Genomic DNA, 23,803 nt, shown 5'->3' on the forward strand with positions numbered 1-23,803 from the left:
CCCATTAGTAAACCTGAATTTAAAAAGAAATGTATCTTCGGAATCTTAATGTCCCCTTGTCATGTACCTTTTAGTACCCTCCCCTTCCCCTTCAAACATCCAGCTTCCTACACTGAACCTGGCTTTTCTCCCTCACTTTCACAGTGTTGTCACTGCTCACCAACACCTCAAACTCAACACCAAACACAGCTTAGGATGCTAAGGCCTCTTTCTGCCCAGTTCAGGGTTTGGAAGAGAGCTGACTTAAGAATTCAACATGTTTATCATTTGAAAGGCACCATTAAGAGTGTAAACTCTATCCTGAGGTAGCCATATTTTAACAGAGGGACAATAGAAACTTAAAAGAAGAACTACCTTCCAAAGGCAGGATTTCAAGTGGTTACAAAGTGGCGATGGAGGAAGTACTATGGTAGAGTGGAAGGAGCACTACACTGTTATGTCAGGAGACTTGCATTCTAGTCTTCTCTGCCATTAGCTTTTTGTAAGTCACTTTACCTCTCTGAGGCTTTGTCTTCACATTTGCCAAATGAAGAGACTGGACTGGATGTTTTTTGGGGTCTGTCCAATAATAAATACATCAGGCTCTATCTTGGTTAGGGTGTTTTATGAAGAATCAACTTGGTCACCAAATCTCATCTTTCTAAATCAGACTCAGCTCTCTTTCAATTTCCTTCTTTTCAAACATCACTACCACATCAAAATGAGATGTCTTTTGAAAAAATTGAAGTTAACTCTGATAAAAAGTCAGATTCCCAAGGGAATCCGAGGTGTGACCAAATGCTGGGAATACCTGACCTGAGGATTTCAATATTCCTGGCTGAGGCCAGTTGAAGCTGGGACAAAGAGCATCAAAGGGCCTTGGAAACACATAGTTCAAGCCTATTTAATGGAGAAGAAAGTGAGGCCCAGAGAGGCAAAAATTGCAAAGCTACCTTGTGACAGAATCAGGACCCAGCCTTCTACCTTCTAGTCCAGCACTGTGTGGAAATATCCTACAATAATCTCATGGGTTTCTTTGCATTTGGAGACTTGGAGCACTATGCTCTGTCAAACAGAGCAGACAAGGCTCTGGTTGCAGTGACCCCATGTGCCTTGCTTCTTTATTTTCTGAGCTGTCCCACCTTTATGATGAGGTATAGTCAGTCCAGTGAATAATGATATGAGATAGGAACCAGTGTGGCCTAGGATCTGGAGAGGGCTTTGAAGGTTTGCCCTAAGTGATGGGATATCCTGTACTTTGAGCCCCCACCAAGTGCACTGTCCTCAGCCATCTGCAGAGTCTGAGGCTCTGGATATGGGAAAGAGTTTCTAAAGCACAGGCTGCTTTCTCTGACATCTCTCCCCACCCCCCAGCTGACAGCGCCAAGACACACACACACACCCCAACTTTCTCTGTCCTATTCCATTACTGTTTGCTGTTGCTTTGGAGCCTCATAAATAGGGCATTGAAAACACTTCCTGCAGCTGAAAGAAGCCCTGAGTAGCTTGTCTCATTCCCAGTGTGGAGCTCAGCAAGGGGTCCGTCCTCTCTGTCACTGTCTCTTTTGCCTGTTGTAATTCTGTCTGCCTCTCTCTGACTCTGCCTGTCTCACTTTCTGTTTGTGCCTCTCCACACTCTTGTTCTTTTAGTGTGAATCACAGCCTATCGCTCTTTCTGCCCTCATGCCTTTATCTTTGTTGCGCTTGTCTTTCTGCCTTGACACCATCCTCTCTCCCAGTGCTTTCCCTCTGCTTCTATAAGGCTTGATTGCTTAGGCAGGGAAACAGACTAGGGGCCTCTCTTCCTGGCTTCCCTCTTCCTTTTACTGAGCCTGCCAGTCAGGAGGGCTGCGGGTCCTGCAGCCGTGGGTGGCCTACAGCCAAAGGAGGGAGGAGCCCATCTGGGCGGGATTGGCCCTAGGTCCACCTCAAAAAGCCTGGCGTGAGGGGCACGACACGTTCTGGATGAGCCCCGGAGGGCCGGTTTGGTCAGACAGTCCCCACAGGCACAGTCAGGGCTTTGCAGTGTCATGCCCTGGAGCCCCCGGACCGCACCAAGCTGGGCGCTGTTGCTACGGCTGCTGGCACTGCTGCGGCCACCGGGTATGGTTGAGGCGTGCAGCTGTGCCCCTGCACACCCCCAGCAGCACGTCTGCCACTCGGCGCTTGGTGAGTCCAGAGGCCTGAGAGGACCACAGCAGGGGGTGGTTGTGTGGGTTTGCTATGGGGCTGAGGTGAGTTGTAGACCTGGAGTCTGGAGGGAAAGGGAGATCAAATGCTGCACCAGTTACCTCCCACTGGGGCTGATGGGTCGGGCAGGGCTGGTGCCATATAAACCTTGCAAACGCAAAGCCTGGCTGACTTGCAAGGAAATGAAAGGGACCCCCATAGCGACCCCCTCACCTCTGCCTACTGCAATTATGGACTTGAACAACAAGTCACGGGGAGCTATCCAGGGGCTGGATATTCTGAACTACCGGATGCAGGGAGGGGGAGACAGGAGCCAGAGGACTGGACTTTCATTATAAATATCCCACTGTATCCAAGCCTATAACTGATGTTTACTCCATGCACCGCCCCCCCCAACACCTTTTGTTCTTGATCTTTCCTCTGCCTGAAATGCACCTTCCCCTTCAATTCCTGGCAGACTCCTATTCATCCTTCAAGGTCTTATTCAGGTATCTTTTCTTCTATGAAGACTTCCTGACTTCTTGGTGCTTCCACGGTATCTCTAACAAAAATTTTTATACTCCCAGTATACTGTGCTGTTATTCTTTATAAGTGTATTCTCTACTAGACCAAGAGTTCTGCAGGATGGGGGACCTTATCTTAATCATGTTTATGGACCTAGTACCTACTGTTGGGCCAAGCACATAGAAAGAATTTTATAACCAGTTTTTGATTAACATCCAAATGGCAAGAGACAAACTACCTCTGTATAGGGTCAGAATATATGTATTAATTCAATAAACATTTACCAATATCAGCTTTGGGTAGGCTCTCTTGAGGCTTCAGGCTATATAGGTAGATGACTGCAAACTGACTGTCCTCAAGGGGTTCCTCCCTCCTTCCTCTACCCTGATGCCCACCTCCAACCCACTGCAGTCTAGCTATGGAGAATTAGACTCTCAAAACGAGCAGGTAAAGTATAGAGATTATAGGATCCAGTACACCTGAGGAGTTTGAAACTTCAAGCAATTGTGGAGGATGAGTTTCCAGGTCCCTACTTTTACACACATTTCCCCTCACAATCCAGCAAGACCTAAACCCAGAATTCCCCTATAAAATTCTCCAGGGGTCCAGGTCATCCAGATCCCAGATGAACTCCTCCCACAGGTTGCTGAAGGTCCCCTCTTTTCTCTTCTTATGCAGTCATTCGGGCCAAAATCTCCAGTGAGAAGGTAGTTCCTGCTAGCGCAGACCCTGCTGACACTCAAAAAATGATCCGGTATGAAATCAAACAGATAAAGGTACATGGGGACAGGACAGGGCATCGAATTCCTTGGGCTGTTGGGAGGAGTGGGGTCTGTGTACTGGGAGGGGGGCTGGCAGGCAGGTAACCTGGCTCACTGATCCTGGGGTATTGATGGTGAAGTGGAAGTGACTGATATTTGCGAGCAGGGCCCACAGGCCCTAGTGTCCATCCATTCCTACAGCTGCCTGTGCGTGGGGCTACTAGAGGTATTCTCACCCAAATAAACTAAGGTTTAGATTTTTCTAAAGATAGAAATGACCCAGTTGGGCCATCTGTGTGTACCAAATCCTGAACTAGACTTTTGCTTAACTTCTTTTAGAATGAGAAATGAGTTTTTCCTGTTAAGATATAAAGTATACTCACTGACCCAACACTGCTTTTTTTTTTTTTTTTTTTTGTAATTGCCTTTCAGATGTTTAAAGGGTTTGAGAAACTCAAGGATGTTCAGTATATCTATACACCTTTTGATTCCTCCCTCTGTGGTGTGAAACTAGAAGCTAACAGTCAGAAGCAATATCTTTTGACTGGTAAGTTGAAGACCAACAAGCAACCCTAATAGTCTCTGTCCTAAGAAAAGCAGTCAAGAAGGAGCCAGGGCTGTCCTTGGGCAGAAAGCTGAGCTAGGTGGCATTTTCTTGGGCAGAAAACAGAGCTGTGTTCCTAAGAGCCAGCCTCTGAGTTGGGAGGAGCTGTGGTAACCTTCCTTTCAATACTAGAGTCTTCATTACAGTGATCTTGGCCACTGCTTCACTACTTTAAGGACAGGCTGCTCTTCCGGGCTCGGGCAGTTGGTCCCATTTTTAAACAGTTTTAACTGATGTAAGTTTGATATCTTGAACCAAAAATCCACTCCTCTGAAACTGCCCCTTGTGGGTTCAGTTCTGCCCTCTGCCCATGATGATCCTTCAGAGGCCCAAGGACCATAAATATAGGCACTCTAGCTCTAGGTCTGCTGCCCATGGTTCCCAGACCCGTTCCTAGCCTGGCCACCTTATCAAATGGGATAGAGCCTGTCTCTCCCCCAGCACAGGCCCCTAAACTGGACACTGCACTACAGGTGATGTCTTGATTCACAGAGTAAATGAGGATTGTGCATGTTAACCTTGCCCCCCAACACACATATTATAGTCACAATGGCATTAACTTTAGATAGCTACATTGGGTCATGATATTGGCTCATAATGAGACTCTGCTAAATCACATCACAGGTCATATACTGGGAGTATAGTAAAGCACAGGCCCTAACAGGAGCCTTCAGTCTAACAAGTCTAACAAGTCTCTGTGAACTTGAGCCCAGGCAGGCCTCCATACTCCATTGGTTGGGACAGGACAGTTAAGAAACCACACAAGATTATGACTACATAAGTGAATGAATGCAATACTAAATTATTTTGAAGTTCAGGGAAAAGAGGTAAGTGTGTGATTGTAAACAATTAGGAAAGCTTTACTCTGTAAGTGGGACCTAAATTTCCCCTAAAGGAAGAAAAATATTTTGAAAGAAGGCAAGGGAAAAAAAAAACAAAAAACAAAAAACTACAGCAGGTGGGGATAACAGAAGGAATTTCCACTATCTGTCCATCCATTCAGCAATAATGACCACCTACTCACTGCCAGGCCTTGGGCAGGAGGGTGGAGACTCAGTGACAAGCCACAGTCCTCAAAGAGCTCACAGTCCAAGCTTGGCTCTTGAGAAATCATAGCTATTAGAAATCACACTGGTAGGGACTTGCCAGACCTAGGGATGTAGAATTGTGTTGATCTGGGAGCCTATGGTTGGGAGAGACAGAGGCAGGGCATGCCACTGAGCCTTTCATGTCCCAGGATTAGCAGACAAAGCCACCTCATTCCCTCTGTGTGCCTAGCCCTCTGCCAGCACTGTGGTGCACCAGGGGAGGAGGAGATATGTTCTTTGCCCTCAAAAACATCAAGTCTAACTGAGGGTGGGGATAAAGGAAAAAATACAAGTCTACTGAGAAGTCATCAGTGGTGCTCATGCTCTTTAGGAGAAGGCACAAGCTCTTTTGTCTAATGTTGAAAGCCCCAGAACACTGCTGACCTCTCCAGCTTTATCTTCAGCCAAGTGTGGATAACAGCTCCCAACTCTTCATATCCCCCAGAGCTGAACTAAACTACTTGCAGTTGCAGAAGTGTTCTGCTGGGCTGTGCCCCTCCACCCTGCACAGGGTAGTCCCTATGTCCAGAAGTCCTTTCCCTCATTTGTCTCACAGGGGAACTCCTATCCACCCCTTCAAAGACCAATACAAGCATTAGCTCCTCTGAGACACCTTCCTTGCCCCACACCCCTTCCACAGATGGAGATAATTGTGCCTTGTTCATTCTTATACTGCATCTTATACATAATCATACAATAGTATAATTTTTGCCTACTTACCTATCTGCCCTACTGGTTATTAAGCTCCTTGGGGAAGAGATTCTGTCATATTTATTTCTGGATTTCTGGGTACCAAGTCGTAGTAGTTGCTCAGTGAATAATTGAGTGACTAAGGTTCTAAGAGAGGTGTGGGCTAGGGGGTGAGAGATGGCTCTGAGGACACTGTGGTAATAAAAAGGGCCTTTGGAAGCTAGGAAAGACTTTGATAAGTAAAGATGGGACACTTTCCTATGGGGACGAGGAGAGACTCACCAAGATAGGTATCAATGGGGCAGGACACCAGGCTATGTAGATACTGGGAAGGGTTGGAAAAAGTAAGGGACCTATTATTTATGGAACCTTCTGTGGGCCCAAGCTGTGCTGGGAACTTTACAGACATTCTCTCATTTAATCCTGACAACAACTTACTACTTTCATCTTTGAGCTGAGAAGTTATGTGACTTTCTTAAGGTCACATGGCTGTAAATGAGAGAAAAGAAGGCAGTTGCATCAACAGTCTGACTTTAAAGCCCATGTTTTTCTCTCTACACCACTAAAGGAAAAGACCTTTATCCCACAACTGTCTCATACAAACATAATCTGTTAATATCTTTGATATAAAAATTATAGAGGTTTTTCTGGTTCTTTCATTGAGCCCCATGTCACCACTGCCACCAAGAAGCCATTGAAGAAATTGTAGTTCTGGGCTCTTTGTGGACCTGGGCTCCTGGAGCTCCATGAGCAAATTCCTCATGCTAGGTTTTCCTCCATTACCCTTAAAGGTCAGGTCCTCAGTGATGGAAAATTCTTCATCCATCTGTGCAACTACATCGAACCTTGGGAGAACCTGTCCTTTTTGCAGAGAGAAAGTCTGAATCACCACTACCATCTGAACTGTGGCTGCCAAGTAAGGGAATATCCATTTGCAAGGTCTTTGGGGCTGAGGGAAGGGTCTTGAGACTTGCAGCCTTATTCTTCATGTATTCCCCTTTGTGCATGCATTTATTCACTTATTGTACTATATTTGAAATCTGTCATGGATCAGACACTGTATTAAGTTGGGGATGGAAAAGCAACATGGCCCATAGTTCATGATCTCAAAGTACTTACATTTTTGGCTGGGAAGGTGGCTATCATATAAAGAATGAGATAACATAGCTACCATTTAGAGAGAGTCTACTTTTTGCCAGGCCCTGTAATGATGTATTTCCTTAAAATATTTAATTTAGTCTTTATAACAAATTTATGAAGAGTTAAGATTTCCATTTTAAGGTGAAGAAATCAATGCTGTAAGGAGTGATCTGATCAAGGTCAGTGATGGACCAATGACCTCAGGCCTGTCTGACTCCAGAGATATCATTTGAGAGGCAATACTATATGTTAGGAGATGGGGAAAGGGAACGCAGAAGGAAGTTTAGGGACTAGGAAAGGCTTCAGGAGTCAGGAGCATTTGAGCTGGGTTGTAATGATATGTAGGAGTCTGAAAGGCAATAATGGAAAAAGGACACCATACTCACGTTGATGTTGTGTGGCTATGACTCTAGATTACCACCTGCTATACAGTGCCCTGTACCATCTCAGCTCCCAACGAGTGCCTCTGGACAGACTGGCTGTTGGAACGGAAGCTCTATGGGTACCAGGCCCAGCATTATGTCTGCATGAAGCATGCTGATGGCACCTGCAGCTGGTACCAGGGCCGCCTGCCCCTCAGGAAGGAGTTTGTTGACATCATACAGCCCTAATAGGGGCCAGTGACCATCACACTCTTTCAAGCATCCTGAAGCCCAAGCCATTTCTCCTTCCCTGTGGAGCTTTGGCTATCACCATCCGCCTCATCACTGCCAGCCAATGGAGAGTACCAAGTGGATGGTCTGGCTAGTGTTAGGATAGGGATGGGGCATGTTACAGCTTGGGTCCAAATGCCAGCCCAGCACCTGTCAAGGGCCACAGAAAATAACATCACTTTTCTAGCCAGCCTTCAGCCCATCTCCCCTGTGTCCCAAACCCTTTTAGGCTAGCTAGTAACAGAAACCTGTTACTGAAAGTTTTGATTTTCGCTTAGTTTGTTTTTGAAAGCCAGAACTGTTCCCTTTTCTCCCCAGGAGAAAGCCAGAACTATTCCCTTTTCTCTTACCTTAACTGATCTGATAGGGGAGAAATGGTGATTATTATACTTATGAGATAATGTAGCACTGTGATGTACAATACCAGAAGGTGGGCTGACAGAATCAGAAACAAGCTGATTTGGAGGAATGAAATGAACAACCCACTATGGCTGTATGTCCTCTACTCATGTCCCAACGCATCCTAATCCTCTCATATACTTTTTTCTGTTTGGGGAGACACTTGGGGGAATACAGTCACTCACTGTGAGACCTGCAATGGCTTAACCTCATTCTACATGCTATAATCTCCTCTATACCATTCCTAGCAGAGAATCTGGTCCAGTTAACATACCTCTTTGGACAAGAATAGACTTAGGTATTGTCTCTCCAGGTCAACTATCTTTAATGTCCTCAACTGATGTCCATAAAGCTTCTCCTCGATTTCTTTAAGAAAGTCCTTCTCTACTAGTTTACTAATGTCTTTATTCCTAATTCAGAATTTTTTTAAGCCAAAAAAGGCTTTCTCTTGTAGAGATGAAATTCCCCTTTAGCTTTTGACACCTCAGAGAGATCTTAGGAGGTCCTTTCTCAAGGGCCAGTTTCAGGACAGAGGACGTGAGAGAAATAACACAAAGACACTTGGGGGGAAAAGATAGTAGGTGGGGAACATATTTTGCAACTGTTACAACCGTTCTCACTGGTCAGCCCTGCTAGACTTTATGGCAGGAAAAAAGCCAGCTTTGCTCCCTGTCTGCCCTAAAGTTCACTCCCCTCCATCACTGTGTATTAGAGTCCCTAAGAACTCTAAGCACAGACCCCTTAGGGTTCCTTAGATTCTGCAAGGCTTCCTGGCTTGCCCTGAAAGAGAAAGCTCTTATGTTCATCTCAAGGGTTTATGAAGGATGAGGGCTTAAAGTCCCAGAGCCTCTTCCTGGCAAAGATGAATAAGGTAGTTCTTTTCAAGGCTCAAGTTTACTATTCATCTTTTGTGTGTGGTTTGCTAATAAGCAGGGTCATGACCAATATGCCAAATGAAGGTTCTTGATTCACAGAAATGGTTCCAATGGAGATCCTTTTTGGAATAGGGCTCTCTGTCCCAGAGTACAATACTGGAATGCTATGGCAGAAAGTCTCCATTGGTGGGTTAAGCAGGATCACCAACTGACCATGCAGGCCTGGGGCAGAGAATATAGGGACAGACAGGAAGAAGGGAGTTGAGCTAGAGGTGGTCATAAAGAAAAAACATTAGTTGTAGCCTCCTCACCACCAACCATGCCATCTCTCTGTTCCTTCTGACATCCTAGCATGGCCTCAGAGAAGGCATAGTGTTAACTCAGTCTTATTGCAATCTTGAGGAAGCCAGAGGAATGGAAGGGGCTGGTGAATAATTATAGGAACAACATCTTACATCTGAGTTGTGCTTCACACTTTTCCAGAAGGCTATCACCTAATCTCACTTACGTTTTTTAAGTATCATATTAGATATCCTGGTCAGGAATAATTATGCCATTGAACTTTCCTATTGAGAAACTCACACACAGGGAATCTTAACTAGTCCAGTTATATGTGGCAGGGCCAGGGCTAGAACCCAAAACAGTAGGATCTTCTGATTGTTGATACATAGATTTATTAGTTTCTCAACTTGATAAAATGCCCATATTTCTACTCTTAGCTATTTGGTCTCCAGACTTTGGAAACAAGGGGTTATCAATTAAAATTCAGCTGCTCTAGCCCCACAGTTCAATCCCACCAGAGTCTCTGGGGTTGAAATGCTGAGGCCCTCTTTAGGGCCCCATAATCCCCATGTGGCTCAGAATGTAAACAGCAGAGGAACTCAAGTCCCCACTCAATCACCTACCATCTCTTTATGGTTGGGGTAGTATGTCTGCTCAATGAGTGGGAACTTTTCTCCTCCCAATGTCTTGTAGATGGCCACCAGTTGGGCAAACTGCAAAAGAGAAGCAAATGATTCAGCTTATCTAGACATTGCTTTAGACAAACATCAATCTATCAAACAAATATTTACTGAGCATTTGCTCTGTTGGGGACTTTGAACAAAACACTGAGGATATAAAAGGTGTACAATTCTTGTTTTTAAAGAACATATGCACTGGGTGTGGTACATAAACAATGAATTTTGAAAACACTGAAAATAAAATAAAATTAAATTTAAAAAAATAAAATTTTAATCATTATTTTAAAAATTTAATAAAATTAAGAAAAATAAAGCAGCCAAAAAAAAAAAAAAAGAAGAAGAAGAAGAAGAACATATGCATTAGTTGGGGAAGGGAGGGAGAATGCACTAACATTCATTCAGTATCTATACAATTTTACAGTATTTCATTCATTCCCCATATCAAATTGATGAACTAGGTATTTTATCATCTTTATTTTACATATGAGGCTCAGAGATGGTAGAATAGTTGCCTGAAGTCACAGAACTGCAAAGAGGTAAAGCTGGGATTGAAATTTAGATCTCTAACTTTAAATACAAGCATCTCTAGAGATGACAATTGATAAAGCTAGATAGGTAACATGGGGACAAGTCTTGAAAGTTCAAATTCTAAGAAAGGGATGGTAGCTGTTTTCTGCAGACAGTATGGAGTCATAAGAATTGGAGCAGGGGTCATGAATAAAGCTGTTCTTTAGGAAGATATTGATGCTCACAGTATGCAGGATAGACAGACCTAGACTCTCTAGGACTTACTACTCATCTAAGAACTGAATTCTGGATCCTTTACCTAGGAGAATCCAGAACAACTCTATGAAGACGTGAGATACACATACTTACAGTCTGAGAGTTGAAAAGCCTCTGGCAAACATCTAACACCCCCTGGAGTTCCCTGCCCCCACATTTTATATGTGAAGAAACTGAAGCCCAGAGAGATCACTTGCCCAACGTCACATAATAGTTGAGGTGGGATCAAAGCCAGGCCCCTTTATTTCCAAACTATAACTCTTCCTGCTGCCTTTCAGACTCTGCAGAGAGCATGCTCTTCCTGTAGGAAACACATAGGACTTTTCTGCTCAATCCATTCAAACACACACCCACCCACACACCTCCAGTGCACTGGCAGCAGGGGTAATCCAGCATCTTCCCTCTAGTGCTACTTAGGTTAGTTTACACTTGAAACCACTGATATCTGGAACTGCTAGAAGGAAAAGTTGCCAGATCAAACTTGCCTCCTATTTATCAGAGAAAGGAAAGCTAGAACATTTTTCAAAAGCCTAGGTCCTATTCTCAATAAGGGATGATGGTACAAGAGCCAGTGGGGAAAGGGGAGTGTTGGGGGAGGAGTAGAAATTTAGAACTGGGTTGTTAGAAAACTGGGTTAAAGTCTTCTGGTTCTTGTTCTGCCTTGAACTCGCTAGGTGTCCTTGAGCAAATGATTTCTCCTCTCCAGGCCTCATTTTCTTCATATATAAAATGAAAGGAGTGAATTTGATCAGTTCCTCAAAATTTTTACCATAAAGGAAGATCATTTTATTATATTTCCTCCCAAACTCCATTATCAAACTGCAGTTTAAGTGATCATATATTGTGATCCTTTTGTTGTCAGGGACAGAATTTCATTATTTTTGAAATGCTGGGAAATGTTGGAATTTCTGAGTCACTCCCATTTGTGACATGGCTGGTGACTATAGATCTTGAAAGCCTCCTCTAAAACTAAAAAGTACGATTCAGGGACTCTTGAACCCTGAAGATTTTATTATTGAGAGACTTTAGAGAGTCTCTAGACCAGACACCTCATTTTACATATGAGGATACAGAGGCTAGAGAAGCAAAGGAAAGCATAGGTTACCAGATCATGCCTGGAATCGGGACTGCACTAGGACAGCAACCAGGTAGGTCACTTCCTGCCCATTGCATGTTTTACTGTACCTTGCTGTCCTTGCCATTCTTTAGTTTTGCAACTTGCTTTGACTGTCAAGACAAACCCCTCAGACTTTTCTTGCCTTCTCTGATTCTCTCCATCACCCCACCTGACTTTTAAGTCCTGCCTGCCCACCTTGGCCAGCTTGGATTCCTGTTCTGCCTCTGGATACCTGCCTGAGCTCCCAAGGCTCTCCAGCATCACCAGCAAGCTGATGCCAGCTCTGCCTAACAACCTCTGTCCTGCTGCAACCCACGCCCTGGCATGGCACCAAAGCATGTGGGGCCTTATCTTTCCAGCATGTGGGAGAGTTACACAGACACCACAGCGATGCCAGGAAGGCCCACAGCAAAATCTCAGAGTCCTGGGACAGCAAGACTAAAATGGCAGCCAGTTCCCAGGCACTAGTTAGGTCTCTGGGAGCTCACCCTACCCTCTTCCACTTTATCTCCAGCAGTCCCTGTCTGCTCAAGGTACTGGGCTTGGCATCTAACCCCTGCCTCCTTGGAAACTTAGATTAAGTCACAAGCACACAGTTACCAATTAAACAAATGTAATATCTGATAAGGGTTATTTCCTCTATGCATAGACAAAAGAATGGATTTAGGAGCTGGGGGTGGTGTTGGCAATGAATAGGAAGATAATGTTCATTATCACCACTTCTTCATTGAATCAGGAAAGACTTCTTAGAAGAAATGAGATTTCAGAATCAGTCTTGAGTTTAATATGTTATCCTTGGCCCTCCTGGAAATAAATGCTTTAATTCAACTCCTGTGCCTCTGTCTCTAAAACACCCAGATGGAGTGATAGGATTTTTAGATAAATTTGCAGCAATATGGGATGGTGGCATTCTTACTTTCTCTGTAATGCTACCTTCATTGATAGGGCCACTTCTGCTTCCAAAATCCCAGGGCACAGCCTGCCCTGACCAATATATAATAGCAGATGTGTTCAGAGACACAAGGTAGAGCCTTAACCACCCAACTGACGTCTCTCCTCACACCAAGAACAGTCACAATAAAGAAAGATAGAGAATATGAACAAAAGTCATCATCTCAGAGGAACCCTCCCTTCATAGTCACCAAATTTGTTCACTCCCATTAACAATATATAAAATGCCATTAGTGTGGCAGCTGCTTAATGAAAATGAAGGGAGAACTTGGTGTCTGGCCAGGGAGCCTTGCTGTTCTCATGTGATGCCAAAGGCAATGTGCTGGGATTGTGAATGGGTGAGAATGTGAACCCTCACCAGATCCCAGATCCCAGGAGGGGCGAAGCCCTAGGCATAGGCTCTCTGATCCTCCCACCCTGGCTTCTGGCATAGTTTTGGAACATAAAGAAGGGGACTATTTTCTTTAAGAGATCCTAAATACTAGGGGACTATAACAACCAGGCTGGCAAACTGGTGACAGGTACTACTATTATCCATCCCTAGTTGAAACCAGGCACAGAAAAGTTTACTTAGAAGAAATAAACCAGCAATAGCAGAATCATCCTGTGTGGCTATGAGGGAGTCAAATTCTAGCAGGTATTGAAAGGGCGGGGAAGGAAAGGGAAGAAAAGGGCTAGGGCTTATGTGCAGTAGGGAAAGTTGTGTAACTAGGGGGAAAAGGGAAGTCCCTAGAAAAGAAACTTGGCGAAGGCCTCAAATAATGCTCTTCTGTGATAGTAACACATTTAAATCATACAACTCTTTTAGCTTGTTTCTGCAAAACTCTAGGATTCTTACGTGCCTCAGGCCAGAGGTATCTGCATGAATGGTGATCAGGAACCCAACCCTCCCTCCTCAACCACAGCAGCTCCCCCTGACTCCTCATTCATGGGTCTTTCTCTTACACTCTCAGATCTCCCTGGTTTCCAAGGGAACGGGAAAACTGTGAGTTCAGGTGTGAGGAAGAGACCAAGAGCAAAGATGATGGGTCCATCTGGTTAAAAAGCATCCCCTCCAACTCCCCGGGTGGTGTGAGGAAGAGACCAAGAGCAAAGATGATGGGTCCATCTGGTTAAAAAGCATCCCCTCCAACTCCCCGGGTGGTGTAGAGGCTTGGGTTTGAGAACTTCACAGTGACCCTTGGCAAGCCAGTGTGATAGCTGAAGTGATTTTTGAAAAACAACAGGAAGAGGATGTGATTGGGAGCAGGTATTTCCTTCTAAGAGGGCAGCCTGGAGAGCCGTTATAGGAGCTGGGTCCCCACTGGCCTCAGGCCTTTCCAATAGACTATTCACAGGTGAGAATCAGTTATTTTTATTCTTACATCTATGGCTTGAGGGCACAGCTTGCAGATCTATAAGGACTTCTTTAGAGAATCTTTGTGTGACTTTGTTGTGAGGCCAAAGGTCCACTCTACATCAAAGGCAGCCCAGCCCTTGAAGATAATGTTTTATTGCAAGAGCCCACCCTACCCCATGTCTCGTCTGAAGCTCCTCTCACATGCTCTCAGTTGTGCCTAGCACAACTTGATTACCAGTGGTCCCTTCTGTGGGACTGGGAGATATAGGACCTGGATCCCACCCTTTAACCTGGGGGGAAGGGGGCCTCACTCACCACCCATGGCTTGTCACAGAAGTTGTAAATGGATTCCAGTGAGTTGATGCTGGGGAGGCCTGCGTACTGCATGCCAATGACAAGGTGGCGGAAGTCCTCATTCTCTGCCATGCCGAATGCATGCTGCCGGATAAGCACAAAGTCTGGCCGGAAGGACCTGGTAAAAATGTAGAGGCAAGTTTCCCATAAACCAGCCCCTCAGGTCATATATCATCTTGTCTCTTATTTCCAAAGCCCTAGACAGAGAAGGAATATTAAGGGTCACCTGATGTAAGCCCCTCATTTTAATATTCTATGGAATAGGAAGTGAAGTATTATGGCACCTCTTAAAGGAGATTTAAGGAGATGTCTGAAGTTCCCTTATTCCTCTGGATTGAGCATTGTCTTTTTCTAAGGTACAAATTCCCTCAGGAGGGGAGAAAGAAACACTTTCATACCCTTACAAATTAAATGAACAAGAATTTACCTGGTCCCTATGGGGCAGTAAAAGAGAAGCTCCTTGTGGCTTCAGAGTTTATGCTCCAAGAGTGCCCCAGTAGACTTTGAAGACATATTTGCCTGACTTCACCACCCTGCCACAGAGATCCCTGAACTCAGTGTCCTATTTTGACTCCTTAAAGCTGCTCCTTAAAATAGGCAATGCCCTCTTCAGGCCCCCAGAAGAGCAAGGGTCCTGGCTGGCTGAGAACACATGCCAAACTTCCCAATGTTATTCTTCCAAAGTGTACACTAGGGAGGGGTGCAAATATTTTTTGAAGAACTGAGGTTGAGCAATGGCTACAGGAAGCACTGGGAGTACAGAATGTTCCCATGCATGGGAAGGCTCCCTGTGTTTCCCCTCTAGCCAGCAAAGCTCCTCAGCTGCTCTATCTTCATGCCCTGACTCCAAGGGAACCCCACCTTCCCAAAGAGTCAGTTCTGTAGCAGCATTCTCCCTCAAGGCTCTGGAGCTTGCCAGTTTCACACCATATGCAATGACCTACCTGGTTCTCTGCCCAGGCATACATTCAACCCCCATCTACAGCTCCAGTACCACCTGGGCTCAGAGATCAGTCTTTTAAAGTGGGGGTGGAAGAAGCCCTTCTCAGTAACTCAAGGAATGTAGCATCAAGTCAGTATGGCATGTGCTGGAGCTGCTCTGATCTCCCTGTGCCCCAGTTCTGGGAAACTGACTCCAGCTGTATTCTTGAGATAAACCTTAAATGCCAGTTATAGGAACTGAACCCTAGATTTCCTACACTGGCCAGCTCTTAAGTTCCTACATGCATACCTAGAAGGACCTGCCTTAGTTTTGCCAGATCCCTCCTGGCACCCTGCTATGGACCTTTCTGTCACCACATCCTTGTGTGCATGCATCCCTATGACTCACTCTACCTGCAGTTGGAGGGGCCCATTATTCTCTCTCAAGCTCACTCCCCACCTGGACGGATTTTTATTTTTCTGTCCTCATCTCTAGGATGAATGAGTTTACGTTTCCTATTGTTAGGTTCCAGACTCCTGAGCTTTGCCTTCCTTGTCACTGAGCCAGTTCCTATTGGATGTCAGAGATCTCAGTGTCAGGATGCTGTAGACTGACATAGGGAAGAGGATGAAGTAAAGATTCTTCCTGGCACAAGATTCTGTATCTGAAAACCTGACACCATGCTGAGCCCGTAGGAAAACTGACATTGTGGAAGTTTTCCTCATCTGGAATTCTTGTTACCTCCCTCACAGAACTGTTTTATTAAATTTGGCCACATCTGTAAGTTACCCAGCATACCACCTGGAATGTATGTGCCCTGTAACTGCAAATTTTCTTCTATCTTATGTCCCTTCCAACCTAGACTTTCCTATCAGACTTACGAATTCCCAGGACTGAAGAACATAGAAGAGTACAGGGTTGGGAGTTTAGAGAATTCACATAGAAACACAAGGCTCTGTGACCAACTCACTGAGTGAATCTAAGCAAATGAATGTAAAGTAGGAGGCTGAACTAGATCAGAGGTTTTCAAACTTTCTTTTTAAGCAACGGAATCCTCTTTTCCCGGGAAAATATACGCAGAGATAAAAGCACAAAAATAACACTGGTGGAAGTGGGGCTGGAATCCTAGAACCCCTCTGATAGGAATCCAGTTACCTCTAAATGAGTCCTGAGTCCTTTGTCTACCATTGGACTAAGAGATCCCTAAGAGCAGGAGCTGGTTTTCTCTGCCTTCCTCTACCACTGCTACATAGCATACATCATTAACTTCTATACTACATATATGGCACTGCCATCCCACTCTAACACTTGACTTTGAAACCACCTATGCAAACCAGACAATAACTCTGAAGACAGTGACAGTGACCCTGAGGACAGAAAGGACCTTACCGGACAACTTTTGTGCCATTTCGGAGGACCTGCATATCCACAGCATAGGTCCCATCTGCATGGGCCACCAGGTTAAGCTCTGAAAATTCCGCCTGGAAAATAATAGTAGGGGATTAAGAGGGTAGAGTTCATGTTACGTGTTTTTACTACAATTGTTAAAAAAAAAAATTAAAAATAAATAAATAAAAATAACTTTAGGGAAATAAGCCCATAGTCCTGGCTTTGCCAAGTTCCCCACAGAACAGTAGCAGCCCTCCCACCAAACATTTATTCAGTTTCCCAAAGCATTTTCACAATCTGATTTCTTCTCACTTTCATAGCAACTCTGTGAGGCAGGAAGGACAGAGATAATTCTCCCCATTTACAAAAGAAGCAGTTAAGTGACTTTCTGGACAAAAAAAATTTATTCTTGGCAGAGACAGGAGAAAAGCTCAGGTCTTCTGACAACTCTGTGCTGCCTTTCTATAGAGTGGGAGTGCAAACTGGGGGAGGCAAACTGGAGCAACATGCCCTCTGTCAGTTTCAACATAAAAATACTAGATTTTAGTTTAGGCAACTGGGAGTTACTTCTGCTCTGCCCCCAGTTAGCTCCATGGACATTAGGCAAATCATTTATCCTCCTGGAGTTGGGGTGGGGGATATGGGGACAGTTTCTTTCATCTATAAAATGGGAATAATTTTTAATCAACCTTGACTATCCAACAAGTTATTCTAAGATCTGAATAATGGGTAGAAAAGTACTCTGTAAATCACAGCATACTCTGTAAAGAATGATGAGTAACTTCTATAATTACATAGAAAGCATATCCATTGTTTAAACTGGACATCCCCCTCTCCACCCAAATGGACTTAATCTCTATCATGAAGCAAAGGGTAGAGGAAGATTTTTAAAAAGGGAAGGGGGGCTTTCAGGATTTCATTACATTAAAAATAGGGGCATGTGTGTGTGTGTTTTAATTCTCTCTGAAGTGTAGCTTCACACCCAAAGTAGGCAGCATGGGAGGCTGCACAGCTAAAGGGCAGACATGTGCCAACCCAGAAATATCATGCCATCAACAATATGGAGGTGTGGCCAGTGTCCCAGGAAGACATTCCCCTAAGGTTTTCCTCAGCCTGAGAACACACTACCAGAAAGCCCTAAGAACCACATTATTCACTACTTTATAGACACCAGCACCATGAAAAGAAGTCAGGGAAGTTGAAAGGCAGCCTTTATGGTCATATCTCAAAAAGAGAAAAGCCCCAGGGAACAGGTGGGGAGAGGGGAGAGAGGGCCTGGAATCCACTGACAAACACTGTACTCCACTCTAAAGATTAGATGATTCACTTTGGGATGTCAAGAGAGAATAATGATGACGCAGATGTAACTCTGGGCTTCAGGGTAATTACCTGTTCCACTTTGATGTCATAATCTCCAAGGACTTTTTTACCCCGGAAGCACTTGGCCCTGGAAAATGAAAACAAAAACAAAAACAAAACAGAAACCAAATCAAACCAAACCAAACCATACCAAACCAAACCAAAACAAAAAACACACAAATTAGTATTGTAGATGTGTCTGAGATCAGAAATTTACTATCATAAAGAAGAGGACTACAGCAGACAGAACCCCAGAATGAGAGTCAAAGAGACCTAGGATAGGGTTGGACTCTAACTCAACTAATAGATCATTGTGAGAGAGCACCCAGCAAACCACGGTCTCTCTTTTACTCAGTTTACCCATCCATAAAATAATCCAATGGACTTTTTCACTCCCAGGTTTTGGGATTTTATAATATCCTCCTTTGTCTTTGGGCTACAAAAGAAGTCTAGAAGTAGGAATTTTCCCAATATGATTCCTGGTAAAGACCAAGTTAGTACCACACATCTTTATACTTTCCTTATCTTCCCCATCTCTCTGATTTTCTAGGTGGATTCCACCCTTGGAATTTTAGTTTTTAAAGAAACTGTTATCATTTTACCTCTTCATATCTATACCTCCAAAAAGTATTTGAGGCAGTTAATAGTTTAAAAGGCAGATATAACCAACAAAGTAAGGATTAAAGGACAGTGAATGACAGAGCATTAATTATACCAGAAAAGAAAATTTAAAAGGTAGGAGGCTGAGGAAAGCTACTATAATTGAACACAAAACCTATTCTGTATTTCTGAATTTCAGTCAAGAAAACTCGTCAGGCCAAGTTATATAGTACTTATTATCTTCCTATCTTCTCATGTATCTAAAGGAAACTCACAAAGCGTCAGGGACTTCAGAGTCCCTTGTAAGTGGACTGTGCTTATATTTATAATGATATTCATTCCTACTTTCCCTTAATCTCCCCCTCCCCACCCTACCCCCAAAAGACTTTCTTACCTAACCACTTAGGCTAGTTCTCCATGTGAATAAAGGGCCTTTCTACGCTATACCTGTTAGTGAGGTTGTTCTTTCCCAGAGCTTGAAATTTCAAATTAGTATGTTACACTGGAGGTTTCCAAAAGACCCTCTCAAAATAAAGGGATAAACTAACATTTATTGGGCATAATGCTGTAGGAATTGTGTGCAAGTTGCTTTCAAGAACATCTCATTTAATCCTAATAACAATTTATGATATAGGGAGAAAGGTCTTCATTTTTGAGATGAGGAAACCAAGACTCGGAGGAGAAAAACTGTATTCACAGTCACATGATAAGTTAGTGACAGAGACAGTATTCACACCCAAGTCTGAATCCAGTGTTCCTGGGGCTGTATAGTCATCCCTCTCTGCTGATTCATTCTCTCCATCTTCACTCCCACCATTACGAAAACTGACTTGTCATGTGTGCTGCATTGCATGTTTTTTCCCCCATTTTCCTTCTTCTGCTCAAAAGGGACTTGATGTTGTGAGCACTAGTTCTACTACTACAAATACTTCCTATCCTGGTTCCTGTGAACTACCCAGGACGAGGCCAGGCTATTTCCTTTCCTCTCTGCTGGAACAGTCCGTTCTAGGAAGTTGTCATTTGTCCTATCCAAGTCCCTGGCCACCCTCAAATTGTTCCTCAGAGGCATTCAGCCATCCTGGAGCTGGATCACTGAAGCCTAGTCCCCAACCTTTGCCCCAATAACTTGCTAAGCTTCATCAGCTTGCTTCCAGAACTGTGTTCAACATTTATAGCTCAGCAACCCCCTCCACCTGTACCGTATCCCATCCCTTTGGCTACTGTTCTAACTTACTTATGGACTTAAATGATAATCTACACGTGCCACTATCACTGCTCTGTAGATCTTAAACTCTGAAGGCCTTTATCCAGGACAATAAAAAGGAGAAATGGAGTAAATGACCCTGGAGGTTCTTTTCTTGAATTGATGAGGTGTGTCTACCTTACTACCAGCAATGCTTTTCTGATGCCTCCTCCTATCTTCCTGTCAAAATAGCTTTTGTTCTATGAGGTAAGTCTCAGAGACATTAACAATAACCTCCCATTCCATATGATACCTTGCACTTTCAAAGCACATTCCTTGCCTTATTGAAGCAGCCAGGGCAGACAGCAATGTTCGTTGACCAATGGGGGAACTGAAAGCCAGAGCAGGGAAATAATATGCCCAAGCCACAGAAAAGTTCATAGGAGCTAAGCTTAGAACTAAGAGTTTACAACTAGATGCTTATGTGTTGCCAAGTATTTTAATTCACTCACTTATTTTGTGAGTTTACAACACTGATATTGAAGTGTATTTATAGATTCTGGCTGGATTTATCTGCCACTTCCTGCACCTGCCCATTGACCAAGTTGGCTAATGATACTGTTTGCATGCCTTCTCCCTGCCCCCACCTCTCCAATGATCTTAATGCCTTTTCCTTAAGGTAATTTGTCCTGTTGAAAATCTTAGTCTGTGCTTCCTGACTCCAGGTCACTGACCTCTGTTGGCTGAGCACAATCTTATGGAAAACGAGCTAAAGATGGCAGGCAGATGGGGCACAAAGCCTTCTTCTGGAGAATGAGTACATTTTCCTAGCTCTAGCCCTTAGAAATTTAGGTTCCAGGTATTTTCATGAATAATTGTGTGATTTATAAGCAAGTGACCAAAGTACCTCCTGATACTAAGAGAGTACTATTTGGAGGCAGCGTGTTGGAATCCAGGGGAGTTGTGAATCACAGGGCTTTGAAATCACAGTCTGCGTAGGAATCCTAGAGGTACCCTTTCCTGGTTCTGTGATCTTAGGCAAGTGGCTTAAATTTAAAAAAAAAAAAAAAAAAAAAAAAAGGATGTCATATGGTGAAATCAATCAATCTACCTTCAAAAGTACACAAAAGAATAAGATAAAAAATAAGTTTCTCTTTTCCCATTTCTTTTTCACCACATATAATCCCCATTCTCAGTTGCAAGCCTGTCCTTCCAGTGTGGGGAAAATGTCTGCACACATATATGCTTCAAACATATGTGTAGCATCATGCTACATAAACTCTTCTTTTTGAACATTGATTTTTATTGCACTCAAAAATACATCTTAGTGATATGCTTTCAGCATATACTAATGGACTTCTTTCTTTTTAATAGTTGCATGAAATTCCATTTGAAAGTCATACAGTAATTTCATCATATATATTGGTAAGTATTTAGATTTCCAGTTTTTGGGTTGTTTTTACCATTATAAACAGTGCTATGACGGCTAACATTTAAGAACATATCCATAGGAGGGAATCCTGAGTGGTGCAGTCAGTTAAGTTTTTGATTCTTGGTTTCAGCTCAGGTCACGATCCTGGGGTCCTGAGATCGAGACCCACACTGGGCTCCATGCTGGAGCCCACTTTCTCTCTCCCTCTGTCCCTTCCTCTCTTCTCTAAAACAAATAAATAAATCTTAAAAAAATATATATCCGGGGCACCTAGGTGGCTCAGTTGGTCAAACATCTGCCTTTGGGTCAGATAATGAGGTCCTGGGATGGAGCCCAATATCGGGCTCCGTACTCAGCAGGGATCTTGCTTCTCCCTCTCCCTCTGCTGCTCCCCCTGCTTGTGCTCTCTCTCTCAAATAAATAAATAAAATCTTTATAAATAAATAAATAAATAAATAAATGTATATATATCTCCATAGGAAAAAAAGAATACATCCATGGGATAAATAACTTACCTTTTCCAACTATACTGAGATATAATTGACAAAACTGTATATATTTAAAGTGTGCATCATAATGACTTAATATACCTATACTTTGTGAAATGGGATTACCACACTCAGGCTAATTAACACATCTATAACTTTGCATAGTTACATTTTATGTGTGTGTGGTGAGAACACATAAGATCTATTTTCTTAGAAAATTTCAAGTATACAATATAGTATTATTAACTATAGTCACCATGCTGTATATTAGAAAGATAAACAATTTATTGAAGAATTGCTGGTTCAAGGAACAGACACAGTTACAGTTTTTACTGATATTGCCACAATGCCCACCCCCACCCCCCCAATAAGGAAAATACAGCACTCTTTCTCAGTGTTTGAAAGTTTGGGAAAGTGACTTCCTCTCCCTTAGCTCCCTTCTCCCTCGCCCCAATCCCCACAGTTTCTTGCATAAACTGGACACAGAGAAGGACTTTCTGACTGGTGGTCTTTTCAAATCAGCCCAAATTCACCTTCTTTGCTCAATCTTAAACAGAACCCAAGATGTACATCCTTAAAGCACAGACTAAAAATATCTATGGTGCCTGTGTTGTCAATTTCCCCCTATTGTAACATTTTCTTAACAAGCCTAGCAGCTGAGGATCTATGTGAGTTTAATGGCTTACAGCTTCCTTGATGGGCCAGGCAATGAACCATCTCACCTTATTGCTAAAATGAGTAGAGGCTTCTAGATTTAACTCTTCTTACTCAAGGCAATGAATATACTCACCAATTCCTATCCAACTAGGGCTTGTGAGGCTGAGGAGCATGATTTCAGACACTTTTCTTCTAAGGCTCCCGCAAAACTTAGGCAAGCCCAACTTGAAATCTTCCTGTTTTATGCATGGGATAATGGAGAAAGGTCTAGAAATAGGAGCCAGTAGAGTTTGTTCAGGCATAGTTCTACCACTTTTCAACTGTATGACTTTGGGCAAATAATTACCTCTCTCAGCCTTAGCTTCCTCTGTATAAAATAAGGTTAATAATAATTGTAATACTAATAGCAAGCATTCACTATGCACTAGCCACTATTCCAAGTACTTTATGTATTTTACCTCATTTATTAATACCTTACTCACAGGTTGTTGCAAATACTTAATAAAGCCAGATGAAAATAACTGACATGAAAGTGTTCTGGAAACTCTGAGATGCTATGCAAATATGAAGTACTATTAGGAAAATGCAACAAACATTTATGTACCAGGTATTATTACTGTTTTATTATTACCACAGCCAACATAGCCTCTTCCTCTTCTGAACTTTCATCCCATTTATTGTCCACTCATGATATTTGGCTCATAGCATCATCATCTGATACCAACTTTCAAACTCAGTTGTCCAATAATCTGGGACACCCCTCTCCCACTCTCAGCCTCACACAAGTGGATTATGTAATAATGCTTGGAGTAAAGACCATCCATATGTGAGCCCTGGATTTTCCAGAACATTTTAGATTTTAAATAACAATTTTGTTCTGTTGTCAGGTTATATGATCTGAGCTAATGCCTATACAAACATTGTATCTATAAATTTCCAACTCCTTCACTGATCTATGTACTTACCTAGATTCACAATCAGGGCTTGCTTATTGACTGGAGATGTTAGGAGTGATGGTTTTGGCTGAACAAATATAGAAAACCAGAAGAGCCACCTTCAGGACTGAGCAGACTGAGCCTGTCTCTGCAGGCCTAGCCTCCTCTCTTCTCACATAAGGACATCCGAGGATGTCATGTGATAATTGGTTCTCAGTCTCCATCCACACTGGAACTAAAGGACCTAAAAACAGCTTATAGTGTAAATCCTCTCTAGGTGCCTGAGGTTTGTATAAGAATCAAAACCTCAAGGTAGAATATGAAGGCAGCTAACAAGCATTCTTAGAGCTCTGGAACCAGTCTAGCACCTAGTTAATGCCTGGCACTGGTCTGGATACTCATCTTTAACACGGTGCTGTTTCTGGCACTTACTGTCTTACTGGCCTCAT

The 23,803-nt window shown here is 43.3% G+C and overlaps 2 protein-coding genes across 3 annotated transcripts in view; one reads left to right on the plus strand and one right to left on the minus strand.

Annotated features, from left to right (window-relative positions):
* SYN2 (synapsin II) overlaps positions 1-23,803 on the minus strand; it is a gene marked incomplete at its 5' end in the record, with an annotated part of 194,767 nt that overhangs the window by 32,054 nt on the left and 138,910 nt on the right. The window contains 4 exons of the mRNA XM_080810785.1: positions 9,789-9,878; positions 14,351-14,507; positions 16,701-16,792; positions 18,090-18,147. Of these exons, the coding sequence (XP_080666911.1) occupies positions 9,789-9,878; positions 14,351-14,507; positions 16,701-16,792; positions 18,090-18,147 (397 nt within the window). The remainder of the gene's footprint in view (positions 1-9,788; positions 9,879-14,350; positions 14,508-16,700; positions 16,793-18,089; positions 18,148-23,803) is intronic.
* Positions 2,010-7,567, plus strand: TIMP4 (TIMP metallopeptidase inhibitor 4; the record flags this gene model as incomplete). 2 transcript variants are annotated; one of them, XM_080821373.1, is made up of 5 exons in its annotated part: positions 2,010-2,148; positions 3,352-3,449; positions 3,867-3,981; positions 6,608-6,732; positions 7,370-7,567. In XM_080821373.1, the coding sequence occupies 5 exons, from the start codon at positions 2,010-2,012 to the stop codon at positions 7,565-7,567; spliced, it is 675 nt and encodes a 224-aa protein (XP_080677499.1). The 2 variants fall into 2 exon arrangements, with proteins under 2 accessions (XP_080677499.1, XP_080677500.1); XM_080821374.1 differs by having other exon boundaries at positions 7,389-7,487.

Source organism: Martes martes, assembly GCF_963455335.1.
Source record: "Martes martes genome assembly, chromosome: 1".
NCBI lineage: Eukaryota > Metazoa > Chordata > Mammalia > Carnivora > Mustelidae > Martes > Martes martes.